Genomic DNA, 16,783 nt, shown 5'->3' on the forward strand with positions numbered 1-16,783 from the left:
TAGCATGTGATACTTTAGTCTTTATTGTTAGTCACTTGTATAAGGAAATTTTAGTCTTAAATATAAGTCACCTGTATTTTGTTTAATGCTCTTTTTCCAATTTTTCCCTATTTATTATAATAAAAAATTAATTGACTCATAATTTTCCCAATATCCATATCTCTTTAATAAGATCAAAAAATAAAAAATTTATCCATTTAATGCTCTTTTTGACGTGACAAACTCCTATATATAAATGACAACAAAGAGTAGAGGATACGACTCCTTTCTGTCCATTATTATAGATGTTCCTTCTGACTTTTATACAACTCGTCTTGACAAAATTAATTGATAATAGCACTCTTTCAACACGAAGCCAACATATCAAATTGTACGTAGTTATAATTAAAGAAGATGAGTAACAACTGAGAAAATTAACTGTAATTTAGTAATACTTTTAGTCAAATTTAGTTTTAAAAAAATCACTGAATTCCATTTTTGCAGCCAGGATGTCAGATGAAGCTTGTCGAATAGTTGCTCCAAATAGTTGACATTTTTGCAGAACGTACGGTGGATAGGACATTAGACCTAAATAGAATTAAATGATGAGGCGGCTAGACGTTATGAGGTTACTATTTTTAGTCAATTCTTGAATGCTACGTAGTACGCACGTTGCTGAATTAGAGGAGTCTGCTCACCCTTAGCCAACAAAGGCAAAGACTTGGCTTTGTCATTGCTATGTATTGACATTGAATGCATATACTACTCCATTGTTTAATATGAGTAAATTTAAAAAATTAATTAAATTAATTATTTATAATAAATAGATGTTGTCTTTTTTAAAATATACTTACTAGTTAAGTGTATTAGGTAGAACTATTATTGTTGTATTTACTATCTTGAAAAAAGAAGATAAATATAAGAAATAAAGTAGATTGCAGTCTTATATTTAGAATCAAAATAAAAATTAAATAAACTCTTATATTAAGAACAGGAGATAGTATATGATAGTATTAGGAAGCATTGTAAGTTTGTTGGATGAAAGTTTGATGATTGATATGGCTACGAGGAGGATAACTGAGTTTTTGACTCAAAAACCACTTTAAAATTGAAATAACTTTTTTAAACTCTTGACCCTTGGTTTTTCTGTAGATCTGAATATTCTGAAACAAACTGTTTAAATATATCCAAACAAGCTTTTCTCAAACTAACTTTTTTTTAAAATAAAAACATATGTAAATATAGTTCACATCACACTAGTTGATTTTAGGGAAAATCTTAATTAAATCCTGCTGAAATACTTAAAATTAAATTAAGGCCTACACTTTTAACAAATTCTTTATTAGGACATAAGACCTAATTAGGAATTGCTGAATATTGTTAAGTAACTATAATGCCCCTCTTTAGTTAAAAATGAAAATTGATTATTTTATCCCTCTAAAGTGGTTCATCATCTCTTATTATTAATATTTAGAAAAAAACATATAAATAATTTTTTAGTGTTTGAAATTTTGTAATATAACTAAAATCTTCAAAATATTTTCATAAAACATTTCAAATTATAATATATGTAATCTTTAAATAAATATTTTTAATATTTTTTTCTTTTCAGGTTGTAAGTATTTATTTTAAAATTTTAAAATATTTTAATTATAATAAAAATTTAATATTAAATCGTAATCATTTACATTTTCAGTTCAATCCAACATTGTTTAAATAAATAAAACTAACGTAAATTACAAGAACTGAAAATAAAAAAATATTTATAATTTTACTTATATTTGTAATTTAACATGTTTTATTAAAATATTTTTAATAGTATAAGTTATATATACAAATTTCAAACATTGTAAAATTACTTATATGTTTTTTGGTCTAAAAAAATCATAAGAGATGAGGAATTACTTGGGAGAGGTATATTAACCAAGTTTTCTTTTTAATTGAAGAGGGATATTTTGGTGATTTAACAACATTCAAAAATCCCTAATTAGATCTCATGGCCTAATTAGGAATTTGCTAAAAGTGTAGGCCTAAATCTGAATTTAGGTATTTCGGCTGGATTTAATTAGGATTCTCCCTTGATTTTAATCCCAACTTCAACTTATAAGATTTAGTTGGATAAAAGTGACTTTTGCCAATGTTAATTCAAACAAAGAAGTCAATGTAGCTTTCTGATGTTTGCTTGTTCATATGAGACACGCAAGGTTGAAAATAGCACATATTCTTGTGGGCATGTGCTTTGAAAACCGATAGCCTCATTTCATTTTTAGTGTACAAAAAAATAATGGTTTACGCCACAAATTCTATTTGATTGAACAAGACACGTCTGTCCATGTAATAGGAAGATGGATGGCAAAAGGAAATTATCATTTTTAATTGATAAATAATACTACTATAATTTAGTATGTATTTTATTTTAATAAATATAATTATACAAATTTGATAAATAAACTACACTATTCATGAAGTGTGAAAACCATTCCAAGATTTTGTAAACTGGTTAAACACTCTCATATCAAGTTAATTCATCAGGATAGTGTGATTCATTAGAAACTTAGTCATCTCCTCCATGATGAACGGGCCATGCTATGCAGGTTTGCGTGTTATACTTCTTTTTTTAATTTGAAATTTCCCGAAAAAATTTACATATGTATATATATGTATATTTAATATTAGAAGTCACACTACTTGTATATATCATAACTCGTCTCAAAAAATGTCATATATATATGTATGTATGTATATATCAAATTAATGATTGACTTGTTCTATTAATCTTACGTATACCATAGTGAATTTCAGAAACAAAAAAATGCTCCATGATTGACACCACGCTGTCTCCTTTATGCTTTATAAGAAGCATCATAAGAGGACACAGGACATAGAAGCAAGCAGGCCATAATCAATAGTGGTGCATAAATTTGTTGTTTATACGCAGGTTTTAGGGAGAATTATCATGAGGTCCCCAAAAAAAAAAAAAAAATTAACTACCAAAAAGTCTCAATGACAACTGTACAACATAAATTACTTATTATTTCTTATTCTGAAACTTATTATTACATACTCCTCAGTTATCAATAGACATTAGGGTAATTAAATCCTTCCTTGACCTAGATTGCAATTCCCCCCAGGTTTTGCTTGCTCATTCTCAATTGCATTCAAATAAAATGTGCTCTTCTTCTAATGCGGCTCTATCGCCCACAACAGAGACCCATGTTTCTGCAATCTTAGCCACTCTTCCTCCAACAATCTCGACCACTGTGAAGGCTCGCTTTGTACCATTTGCCTCTGGGGATGAGAAGTTCCTGTGCCCATCGTCAGCTAACTTTTTGACCCTTGGAACAACGGCACCATTCAAGTATATGGTGTTGTCATTGCCAACAACAATCATTTTCCTTAAGCCATTGCCATATGCAAGCTCTTTGTGCATGTGACCAAATACAACCAGCGGAACAGGCACTTGCTTGTTCTCTTTCAACATGGACATTGCATGTTCTAGATCTGTCAAAGATAACAATCTATGTTTTAGTATTTGCATCTCTCTCTGTCCATCATACTTGGGGGAGTTTTGGTACACCGATCTCATGATACACGGTATTCTATCAAACTTCGTCATTTTATTTTAAGGGGGGAAAAAAAAATACTGAATGTCATGTTTCAATGACTAACTGTCATTAAAAACATAAGAATCTTGAATATCCAAGATACCAATAAATGTGAGATAATAGCATGACATAGGCTCTTTAATGCCCTACATGCAAAAGGGATAGCAGATTCAGTAGTATTATTTAACAGATTGACATATAGCAGTATAGATTATAAAAGCCTACGCAATGAATAAAACCAGCCAACTTTGACTTGATTTATGACTGCCAAAACCAGAGGACTTATCCTAAATAAATAGTGGAGGCTTGAAGAACATATACCTGGATCACCATGATCACCGCCCCCAAATACCCAATCTTTACCACATATGTCATTTATATCAGAACCAAGACCTGCGCAAAGGATAAATCCAAAAACCTCTTTTATGTTGGATGTGAGTCACGTGACAAAGTACATAACACCAATAGAGAGGATCATAAGTTTCAGATATTGTAGAATTGATGCACCTTTTGGTCCATTATGACCAAGTAATATAAGGAAATGATCCTCCGGTGTGCCAAAAGCAGCTTTGTTAATTCTCTTAGCACTCCCATCCATGCTTTCCACTCCATATCTAAGAGAGAGCTCAAATTAAACAAATTGAATTTCAGCTGAAATGGCAGCAATACTGATTGTACAGCTCTTCATAACCAAAAGGCACAAGAAGCCATTTGATTGTACTGTTATTCTATCCCTAGTGAAAAAGGTCATATATTAAATAAGCTAATATAAAAATGCTGCCACATAAGATTCAAGCATTAGATACATAACAATTTAACATTATGACCAAATATTAGAATTCTAGACTTAGTGTTTACAAGTGATCAAAGTGGTGATGGGAAGCGTATTGGGCATTACAAGTGAAGGTGGAAATTAACAGACATTCTATTCAGAAAAATTGAGTGGGAAGAGAAGTGAGGGGGTAAAGAGGGATTCCTTGTGAGCAAGATTCACCACAGATAAAAATATTATTTAGGAGTATTCTAGAAGGTCACCAGAAGAAAAGGAAAATAGGAAGACAGAGATTTCTAAAATTCCAATTAAGGTTTGTCTGCAGCTCACCTTGCAGACAGAAGTTTCTTTCGGTATATCTGCTCACCACCACAAGAAAATGGTCGTCCACCAACAACACTCACTTTTATCAGAGGAAAGTCTAGACGACGATAAGCCACATGCATCTCACCAAGGCTGCATACCATATATTCAGCTATCAATACATTTCTCACACAAAAACAATTTAACTACTACATGTGAACCTAGGGAAGACTTTTAGTTGTCAGTACTCTTCCATTCCAAAACCATATCCTAAATGGATTCATGCATAAATTTTGAGTTGCCGATATCTGAACCAATCACTGAAATACCAACAGATAGATATTGCTAACCACTTCCCTCTTTTTCTTACTATCACCAAAAGCACTGATATGGACTTGCAGCATAGCTATACCATGTTTCTTTGGGTAAACTTATGTCTATAATCACTCGGATTTTAATAGCATAGAAATTCTCAATAAAGTTAGTTATTAATTATCAAAGAAAGGAAGTGCCAAAATAGAGACCATAACACAACAGTTTAATGATGAACTTTAAACCAAAAATATGAAAAACCTGACCAAGCTTCACATGAAATTACAATTGGAAAAAAGAATAATAAAAAGGAAAGGAAAGGAAAGAAAAGAAAATAGGATCTGGAACATTCATGAAGTCCTGAAATCATATTAATGGAAGAGAGAGCTTTCCAGAATCAATAGAATGAATAAACAATGAACTTACCACTCTAGTTGGAGTTGAACTCGATCCTTCTTGCTAACATTCAAATAAAATAGTTAGTTTAAACATAGACAAGAATTCAGGATGTTTAATTTAAACATACCATACGCATAAAAAGTTACATCAACTTATCCTTGTGTACAAGCTTTGCACCCACAAAAAGAGTAGGGTGGATAGACTTTTGTGTGTCTCAGTGGATTTGGAAATGGGGGGAGGAGTAATGTGCTGCATCACATCGTAGGGTTCATTTTTCTTGTATCCAATCAGAAAAGACAATAAGCAAAGCCTCAAGTAAAAAGCTAACTTCACAAGCTCTTTGGCAAAGCAAAATTGTGTGATCCAGAGTGACCGATAGACTGTGACAGGTAAATAAATTGAGAAGTTCAAGTATTCAAGTTAGTCAACTTAAACAATTAAACTCTTGAGTTCACATTGAATACAGTTATAAGTGGGTTTTGTATTGGTGGGAGAACTGGTTTTGATAGTTGAAAGAGAATTCTTCTTGAACCTCTCTCTTTCCTTTTCTTCTACTTGTTCATGAGTTGTTAATGTGCTGGATCGCTCATAGAAGGATATGGAGGAGCAGGTGTGGAGCCTTGGGGAGCAGAGGGTAACTAATGGTATTGAGCAAAGAATGTCAATAAGATGTAGCGGGTATGCAAGAAGCTGGTGAGACCTATTGGCAAAGATGACTCAGTTCATACGAGCTCAGGATTCAGCTGAGAGGCAAAACACACACGCAGATAGAAGAATTGACTTTCAACTATCAAAACTGATTCTTCCGTCAGTGCAAAACCCATTTATAAGTTAGTTCATCAACTACAAGACAGATGACTGGATTTAAATAACTTAAACACTTCACTTCTCACTTTATTTACCTATCACACTGATTCGAGGAAAATTATGTGAACTCTAGTACTTTACCTTCCTGCAAATTGATGGGTAAACCAGGCATCATGGTTTCCCAATATAACTGCTTTCGCAAATTCAAGATTTGCAACACTTTGAACAAGTTCAACATTCTCTTCACCAAAATCACCTAACAAAATTCAATAAAAAACATTAAACAACGAGCAAATAATACAAACAATGAGAGAGGGATTAACTGTAGAGCAAAGAAGCAAATGATGGTTAATCTCGAACAATGGAAAAAATAAACTCCTGAGCTATTTACACCTCTAATAGAGAAATGTCATGCCTGTCAGTCTGCAATATGCACACAAATTCTTCACACATGTCCAACGCACTCAGACTTTCCCACAGCAATTACAATATTAAAGAGGAAGCAAAGACACTTACATATGTTAAGAAAAAAATATCATAAATTGATAGGTTGATCAGCAGTAACAATGAAACTTGCCTGTAAACAGCACCAGATCTGGCTGCACTTCAACATAAGTGCATATCAGAATGAAGGGTGGAATATGCATCAAATGCTTATATTGAATACACACACACACACACACACACACACACACACACACACACACACACACACACACACACACAAAAGAGAAAACAAAAGCTGCCGCTTAAAATAAAATAACTTGATTGTACACTTGAACAGAGCTAATAGCATATTCCCAACTCTGTGACCAAGCTTTTACCTTAGGTAATTATCCTTCTCCCTATCAAATTAAAACTAACCAGCTCGTCAGATATATATACACACACATATATATAACCAACTTCTATCAATTTTCTGCAAGGACTATATTATTTGCCTCGAACGAACTCACCAAAAAGTTTCGGTGTTTACGGGGTTTGGATGTTAACAAATTAACACAAATAAAATCTTCAGGTTAAGCGATTTCCTTTCTATTTGACCAGACAATCCCACGAATAAGGCTAATTGACGCGCCAGAATAAATGCAAAAGGAGAATAAATCAACACTCAGATAAGGACAGAAAACTAGGAAGTTGCAAAATAAGGAAGAGTACCTGCAAAAACTGAAGTGCCTTTGAATCTTCTTGTAAGTTCCAACAATCATGCTTCAGTAAGAAAACACCAAATTACGACTCGGAAAATGAGAGAAAAGGAAAATGACGAAGGAAAGAAAATTTGTCCACGAAAAGAAGGCTTTTCAGTAGATATATCTCGACAAGAAAAACCAAACGGAATGAAGGAACGCAAATTACCACATCACCCACGATGGCAATTCGAACGGCAGACGCGGCCATGGAAGAGGAAGAGAGGATGGGTTTGACCGAAGAGCTCAAACTCCAGCTGACGGAAGAGATGGAAGGCGCATACAACGACGCGCTTAACATGGGGGATGGCTGAGTTTTCTTGACTTTTGACCCGTATGAATCAGTCCGCAGAACCGCCAGCTCTTCACACAGTGTCACTGGCACCTTTTTCATTTTTTAAAAAAAATATAAAAATTAATCTTTGGTTACTTTAAATTTTAATTCAGCAGTAACTCAATCTTTTGATTATAAATCGGTATGACTTAATTTTTAAATTTTTAACTCGTTTAAAACCTGGTTCTTCAGGCAAAAAAAAAAAATTCAAACCTGATCCTTAATATTTACTCTGCTTGAAAATGGTATCTTTTGAGTCATTCAACCTGGCATAAATAAGTTGTCATATAAGAGCCACAACAGCATAAGGAGAGGAGGGAAAAAGCTTGATAATCAACCACGCCAAAGAAGAGGCTGTTGTTAGAGAAGACAACCCAATTTTGACATTAAAAGAGTTATTCTTAATGACCACTCAGTAAAAAGCCTGGGCACTAGGATCTAAGAATATATTTATTTATTTTAGCCTTCATGGACATTTTCTATTGCGGCAACGGACATCCTTTTCTCCTAATGATGTTTTAGATATATGAACAATTGAACATAATAGCTCACTAATAAGAATCCTCCTCCTCCACCCTCTTGATCTTTTTCTTCTTCTGTTTTTTTCCAGTTGTTTTGCATGGTCATAGGACTAATGAGTATAAAAAAAAAATGTTTGGAATGTAATTTAGTAAAATAGTTGTCCTTATATGGAGTGATTTTGAAGTGCATATTTTCAATGTGGGTCACTCATATTCCATACAACGGGTGGACACAACAGGATATTAAGCATCAAGCACGAAAGATGGAATTCAGTTAAAAAAAAAAAAAGAATTTTTGGCCCCAAAAAAAGTTAAAAAAATGAATTAATGATTTTGTTAAAGTACTCTAAACTTGCATATTTGGTGAGTGCGTCATTAAAGATGGCTGTTTCAATATCAAAATTAGGTTGTCTTCTCCAACAACAATCTCTTCTTTGGCGTGGTTGTTTTTTTTGGTGTGGTCAATTGCCTAGGCTTTTCCCCCTTCCCTCCTTATGCTGCTGTGGCTCTTACATGGCAGCTTATTCGTGCCAGGTTGGATAACTCGGTTTGACTTATAAATAATAAGAATACAATTTTCAAGTGGAGTAAATATTAAGGACCAGGTTTTAAGCGAATTAAAAGTTTAAGAACTAAGTTACACCGAGTCATAGTTGAGAAACTAAGTCACAACTGAATTAAAACCTGAAGGAGCAAAAAATTAAATTTTCTAAAAAGGATTAATCAAAGCTTGAACTATTTTGTTTCTTAATAGTTTAAATTATATGGACCAAAATTAAAATGAAAACAAACTATGAGGCCAAACGTTGTATTAACAAAAAAAAAAGCACTATCTAGCAATTTTGAGACCAAACAAATTATGAATTTTTAGTAATTATATTTGTTTAAGACTTAATGTGATTTTCCTAATTATAAATTCCTTTCAAATAAATGTTGCAATTTTTTGCTTTTCAACTTTTTTTTAGATGAACATATAGAATAATCCATCATTCATATAAAAAATATTTAAATGTTACTGATTGCTTATTGCAATGGTATTTTTAAATTATTCAACTCACAACAACATGATTTATGAATGGTTATAAATAATCTTACATCCAAAATTAAAAGAATTCATAGGTCATTGGGTAAATATTAAAAATTATACATGTAAGTAGAATGAGTTATATGTCATTATAATCTGTGTTGATGACTATAATAAAATATAACTCATTTTTTAATTAAAAAGGGAGTTAGGTTTAATAATGTGAATATGTTAAACTTTGCCATTTTGTTACTGAAAGGGGCTTATATCAGATTTCTTATATTCATTATATTAAGGACTTGTTTGGTTCAATTACCAAGTGTTTGGAGATGATAATATGCAGTGCAATGGGGTGTAATGCAATATTTATTACCATATGTTACTAAGGAAATTGGGCAAAATATTAGTTTTTTCATTTAACCAAATAAAAATATTAATGAAAAGTCCTAAAAGCCCTTCAATCACAACCACAATCGTCTTCTTGCTCCGCTCTTCCTCCACTTGTGTGCCTCCTCCTGCAACTCATAGATTTAGTCTTACTACTCCATTTTTATTCCCTTTTTTTTTAAATTCAGTTTCAAATTTTTAGACCAAGCCTGCACACCCAACAAAACAATGAACCATCAACTCATAACCCTCCAAATGCCTCACCCCAGTAGAGTACCACCACTACGCAGATCAAATGAAAAATGAAATATTACGAATAAAATTGACATTGGGAGGGCTTGTCAGATACTTTTGCAGTTAATAGTGGGATGATCAAAATAATTTTTAAGGAGGAGTAGTAGTTTGGAAAATGTAAAAATTAGTGAGTCGGCACAACTGAGTATTGTTATGATGTGAAATATATATAGATATAGACGAATTAACCTACTTTTACTTTGTGAAGGAGAAGGAGGAGATGATGATGATAATAGGGGAAGGGAGATGATAAAGGAGAAGAGGGAGCGATCAAGGTAATGGAGGGAGGGAAACTAAAGACCAAGGACAAGGTGTTAGCTGAAGGGACGTTAATGTTGAGGGCAACTATTGTCCTTTCATATTAGTTAATGGGGATAAAATGGACATTTTAAGGAATTGCAATCCTGCAATGATCATAGGTCCCCCCATATGAATGGATAACACCAAAAAAAATGCAATAGATACTCCTATTGCAATATGTTTTACCATGTATAAACTCAACCAAACAAGCCATATATAACAATGTGATAAAGATTACCATTGCAAGGTTGCAATGCATTTGAATCAAATGGGTCTTAAATTTTCTAATCTTTCTTTTGTTTTAATTGGATTTATAATTAAAAATTATTAAATGTTAATATTTTAAAAATGCAATACATGGTCATGTATGATGGGAGAAATTGATATAGTAGGTATAAGCAATATTTTCTTTTATAAAATAATGGACTTGCAAGAAAATTATATATAATATGAATATTATAGATTTGGCTTAGGTATTAAAGATCAAAGTTAAAACTTGAACTAATCCGATCAATCATACGGCTTTTATCAATTTGCTTTTGTTGATGGAATTAGAACATAATCCATTAATTCAATTTTGAGCAGCTCTTTTGTTTTGTCAATTTTTTTTTTTTGAGCAGCTTGAATAAACCTTGATCTAAAAATCTAGGTCAGGGGACCCCTATACTAATTAGAGAGTATACTCTCTCTTTTTCTTTTCTTTTTTCCCTCTTTATTATCATTGGATTAAAATTTAATGGTTTAGATTATTATTCTAATTTTACATATAAATACATAAATTAATTTAAGCTAATAAAACTCAATCTGCAATGATGAAATTTTCATATTTAATATTAATAATTTAAATTTATTTTTAGATGGATCCTTATGAGCAGGATTTTCCTCCCCTTGAAAGAAGAACCAGCAGAGAAACAAAGGTTACAACAAGACCTTTCTCTGTTCCAACAGAAATCTTTCCTACTAGTGAAGCTAGACCAGTCTCAGAAGTATAAGAAGTTCTTAATTGGCAAACCCAGAATGCGATCGACCAGAATAGAACCTTGACAAAGATTGATTCAAAGCTTGACCTGCTGACTCTTAGAACTGATACTCTGACAAGTAGGCTTGACTAAGTCTCTGATCAAGTCAAACAGCTTTATATGACTCTATCTTCTCAGGCTTATCAACTGGATGTAGATCTGAAGCGATTTATTGAAAAAGGGTATATTGGACCAAAGTTTACTAGGAAAGAGCAAGAACTATCACAAATCCGAAAGGATTTGCAAAGAATCGAGTCAGCCATCGCAAAGGATCATTCTCAAACCATCTATGACCCTTATCTATCTTACCCCTCTAGTTACCAACGTCCTACATATCCAACATCACCTCCTTCTTACCCCAGAGAATCTGGTTATAGCAAGGATTTTAAAATGTCTTATCCTATTTTAAAATAGTTGAGAAAATCTCGACAACCAACTTTTTCACCTGCCCAACCAAATCCTCCTCCCAGACCTCTAGTAAGACCACCTCACTTCCCTTCATCCGAAAGAATTTTCTTCCCATCATCCTCATACACTAAACCTATTGAACCAACACCATCCTCTCAAGGAGTTGTAATAAGAACTCCACCATAATCTCCACTAAAACAAACTTCTCTTCCAGACAAAGAAAAAGGAAAAGAAGTCGTTGATCCAAACAAAACCATAGCCACTTTCCAATATGTGAATAAAGATCAATCATCAACAGATGGAAATTCTGAAATTGAGTCTGATTCCTTTATTGAATATAGTTCTAACTCTGATTCTAAGACATATCATGCTGACATATCTAAAGTAGCAATGGTCCAACCAGATCCTACAGTTGAAGATCCTATTGATGAGGAACCAACTATTCCTCACATGTTTGAACCAAGAAGAGCAGACTATAAACCTACTACAGGTCCGTGGTTCACTTTTGATGGTCTCCCTCTGGAAAAATGGAGAGACAGACTTTATGAGTTTGGAGCATGGATTGACCTGCAGCTTGCCAGGCATGATGCAACTCTTGAGGAAGTTCTCACAGAATTTCTCTCAAGACTAACAGGAACATTAAGAGAATGGTATCAAAGTCTTAGTGATTACCAGAAGATAGCAACAGCTAGAGTTGATAATGCAGGAACTCTTCTAGGACTCATTCACAAGGAATTTATTGGTGATTTCTAGATCATTGACAAAAAATATCGCCAGGAATACTTTGAGATGAAATGATGTTCTTTGGACAAAAGAGACTTGCAGAAACATTTCTAGAGAATGTCTGAAAAATATTACATGCTTGGAGGAGCTAATGATGTCAATCTCAATCATACTTTTATTGCCTCTCTTCCAAATGAACTACAACTAGAACTTCATAGAGCTATCAATGCACTCCATAGAAATATGTCTGACATTTCTATCGGAGAAATATATTAGTTAGCATTAGCAACTGTGGATAAGCTCTGTGAACAACAAAAGTTCTTCAAAGGAATGTTGAAAGGACAGTCAAAGCTCAAGCATGCTTGCAAGAAACCGCATCTAAAGATAAAGTGCAAAGATGAAAAAGATTGCTCTTGTTCTACCAAGAGAAAATCTCATTATCGTCGATTCAGATATCCAAAAGGTTCTTACTCCAGGAGAAGATCTAGAAAGCCTTTCCTGAGATACTTCAAGAAGCGCAGGCCTTATTCAAAGAAATCTGACAGGTGCTACATATGCAAGAAAAAAGGACATTTTGCAAAAAATTGTCCTAACAAGACAAAAAAGGATGTAAAGATGCTGGAACACTTACAGACTGTTCTAATGATCAACGAAGATGAAGATATTGAATCTGTCATTGAAGAACAAGATGCTTAGGATGAAGAAACACAATATGTTCTTGTTTTCTCTGAAGACGAGGAAACTGATTCTAAATCCTTATCCCAAGAAGATGATTCTCAAGGGTATTTATATTCCCTTGAACAGCCCGTGCATCCGTCTTTCCTTGGTTCCCTAGCTTCTCAGCCATATCACAACAAAGTCACTCCCAAGCCAAATGTCAAAATTCATATCCTTCCCGGAAGGGATGAAAAACCAATTCCTGTTATTGCTTTTATTGATACTGGAGCATGCAGAACCATCATAAATCCTGATATTCTTCTTTCTGAAGCATGGATACCTTGTGACCAATCCTTCCTCACTGATGATTCAAAAACATTGAAGATTGAATGGATTATTAGAAGGAAGATTGGTATTCAATTCTTTCCAGGATGTGTTCTATGGATGAAAGTTCTTGGTAGTGATCTCGCAGGAAAAGATATTCTTATTGGATTCGATACTTATTATCATACTAGGAATCTTCAAGTACTGCCTAAAGGAATTAGATATAAAAATTTCTTTAGTGCATATACTGAAATTTCTAATCTCTTTGAAATCCAACAAGCACCACCAGGATATGAAGATATTCGAGATCATCTTCTTAAGTTTTGCGCTGATAGTTATCAACAGTTCTCTCATCCATTTCCATTATAGAAAAATCAAGAGTTTTTCATAAAACTCCTGTAGAGCAAGGCTGATTTGAACAGTTCGATGATCTATTACTGAGGTATATGCACCAATATATACACTGATCTTGGAGATCGCATGAGATACACCAAGATATGAGCTATACAATCAAATCTTTAATAAATACAATTAAATCAAATCTGATATGATCCCAATGATAATAATAATATCTCTAGCAATAATATTCGAATATCACTATATCAGTAATAATAATATTATTGAGGTATCATATCTTCATAATTACCACACTCCCCCTCAAGTTGGATCATATATATTCACCATGTCCAACTTGCCCACAAATCTTTCAAACTTCTCTTCTGATAGCCCCTTGGTGAGCACATCTGCAATTTGTACCTTCGTGGATAGGTAGGATAGACAAATTATCCCTTCTTCTACTTTCTCACGAATAAAGTGTCTATCAACTTCAACATGCTTTGTTCTGCCATGTTGCACAGGGTTTAAGGCCATGTTTATGGCAGCCTTGTTATCACAGAATAATTTGAGTGGACCATCTATTTTTATATGAACTTCCTCAAATACTCTCTTTAGCCATAGTCCCTCCATGATTCCTTGGGCCAAAGCTCTAAGTTCTGATTCTGCACTGCTCTTAGCAACAACCTTTTGCTTTTTGCTTTGCCAGGAAACGAGGTTTCCCCATACAAATGTGCAATATCCTGAAGTTGACCTGCTATCTTCTTGTGACCCTGCCCAGTCAGCATCAGTATAAACCTCAAATGATCTGATGTTACTCTTTTTGAAGAATAAGCCGCGGCCTGGGGTCCCCTTGAGATACCTTAATATTTTGTAGGCTGCATCCATATGCTTTTTCCTTGGATCATGCATATGTTGGCTGGCAACGCTCACAGCAAAGCCTATGTCTGGACGAGTATGGGAGAGATAAATGAGTTTTCCCACCAGCCTTTGATATCTTTCTTTATCTGTTGTCACTTCTTCTCTCTCTTGCTTCTTCCTCTTGGCCGCATCCTGTTCTTTATTCTTTGTGGGTATCTTCCCTTTTTTAATGGTGCTAATGGGTACTTTGCTTGGTCTACACCCAAGCATACCAGTTTCTTTAAGAAGATCAAGTGTGTATTTTCGTTGAGACACACATATCCCCTCCTTAGACCGTGCAACCTCCATGCCAAGGAAATATCTCAGTTTTCCAAGATCTTTGACTTCAAATTCCTTATTCAGGGCTCCTTTTATCCGATCAATTTCCTTCATATTATTCCCTGTAACAATAATATCATCCACATAGACAATGATAATAGTGATGAGATTATCATGTCTAGATACAAACATAGTGTGATCAGATAGGCTTTGCTTATACCCTTCAGCCTTGAGAACACTGGAAAACCTGTCAAACCAAGCACGAGGAGACTGCTTCAAGCCATAAATAGATTTTCTGAGTTTACATACCTGATTTTTTCTTCCCTCATCAAAACCTGGTGGGAGTGACATATACACTTCCTCTCTCAAGTCTCCATTAAGGAAAGCATTTTTAATATCAAGTTGTTCAAGAGGCCAATCTAAATTCACAGCAATCGAGAGTAGTACCCGTATAGTATTAAGTTTTGCTACAGGCGCGAATGTTTCATTGTAGTCAATCCCATGTGTTTGGGTGAATCCACGAGCAACAAGTCTAGCCTTCAACTTGTTTAGAGTGCTATCAGCATTGTACTTGGGAGTAAACACCCACTTGCAACTCACTGGTTTCTTCCCTTTAGGTAGCTCTACTATTTCCCAAGTTCCATTCTTTTGCAATGCTGTCATCTCCTCCATCACTGCTTGTTTCCATTTAGGAATAGCCAAGGCTTCATGAATATTGTTAGGGATGGTAATACTGTCGAGATTAGTCACAAGTGCATGGTAACTCGGAGATAGAGAAGCATAGGAGACATAATTCTCAATAGGATGTTTAGTACATACCCTTGGCCGCTTTCTCAGAGCAATAGGAAGGTCAAGATCATCAACAGTACTACTGACCTCATTCTCATTATTTGTACCACCTTCAGGACCTTCCACCGGTTTAGGGATTGGAACTTCTTCAGAGATATGATGGTTATCTCTCGAGTGATGTCGTCGTGAGTACATTTTTCCCCATCTATGAGCTTCAGTTGGCACATGTGAGGAAGAAGAAGACTCAGGAAAGGATGGCGGAATAGGTTCAGGAAGGGATGGCTCCATAGGCTGAAATTCACTCCAGTACTCCACCTGAATTGAAGGCTTAGGATAGTATGGCTCATGTTCGACAAAGGTAACATCACGACTAACAATCAAACGTTGGGACACCGGATCGAAACAGTTATACCCTTTTTGGGATGAGGAGTAGCCTAAAAAGATGCATTTGGTGGCTCGAGGGTCAAATTTAGAAGAGGCATGGTGCCGATGAACAAACACTTGACAACCAAAGACTCGAAGTGGAAGAGTAGACTGCAAGTGAGTAGTCGAGTGAGTTTTCTGTAATTCATCAAGTGGGGAAGTGAACGAGAGCACACGACTAGGAAGGCGATTGATGAGTTGGATGGCGGTTAAGACGGCATCGCCCCAGAAAAAAAGAGGAACATGACACTGAAAGAGTAGGGCTCGGGCAACTTCTAAAATGTGTCTATTTTTGCGTTCGGCTACTCCATTTTGCTGTGGGCTATGAGGGCAACTGCTATTGTGAACAACCCCGTTTTTAGCCAGAAAGGTGTTTAAGGAGTGGTTGAAGTATTCTGTGCCATTGTCTGTGTAAAGGACTTGTACGGAAGTATTAAACTGAGTTTTAACATAGTTATAGAAGTCGATGAAAACACTGGGAACCTCAGTTTTGTCTTTTAAAAGATAGACCCAACACATGCGAGTATGATCATCAATGAATGTGATAAAATATTTGGACCGAGTGCGGTTAGAGATGCGTGAAGGGCCCCAAACATCACTATGAATAATTGAAAAAGGATGAGAGGGTTTGTACGGGGAAGAAGTAAAGGGAACACGATGATGTTTAGCAGAAACACAAGTCTCACAAAAAAAAGAATTTTTAT

The 16,783-nt window shown here is 34.6% G+C and overlaps 1 protein-coding gene across 1 annotated transcript; it reads right to left on the reverse strand.

Annotated features, from left to right (window-relative positions):
- Positions 1–2,936: 2,936 nt before the first annotated feature.
- On the reverse strand, positions 2,937–7,687 carry LOC114739494 (uncharacterized). Its single transcript, XM_028927554.1, has 9 exons — positions 7,534–7,687; positions 7,336–7,386; positions 6,755–6,776; positions 6,319–6,433; positions 5,398–5,430; positions 4,687–4,812; positions 4,092–4,198; positions 3,906–3,977; positions 2,937–3,480 (listed from the first exon to the last, which is right to left on the reverse strand). The coding sequence occupies exons 1-9, from the start codon at positions 7,663–7,665 to the stop codon at positions 3,128–3,130; spliced, it is 1,011 nt and encodes a 336-aa protein (XP_028783387.1). The 5' UTR covers positions 7,666–7,687; the 3' UTR covers positions 2,937–3,127.
- Positions 7,688–16,783: the final 9,096 nt, after the last annotated feature.

The sequence above is a fragment of the Neltuma alba genome, unplaced genomic scaffold (genome assembly GCF_004799145.2).
Source record: "Neltuma alba isolate B1F8T4 unplaced genomic scaffold, ASM479914v2 tig00002859_pilon, whole genome shotgun sequence".
Lineage (NCBI taxonomy): Eukaryota > Viridiplantae > Streptophyta > Magnoliopsida > Fabales > Fabaceae > Neltuma > Neltuma alba.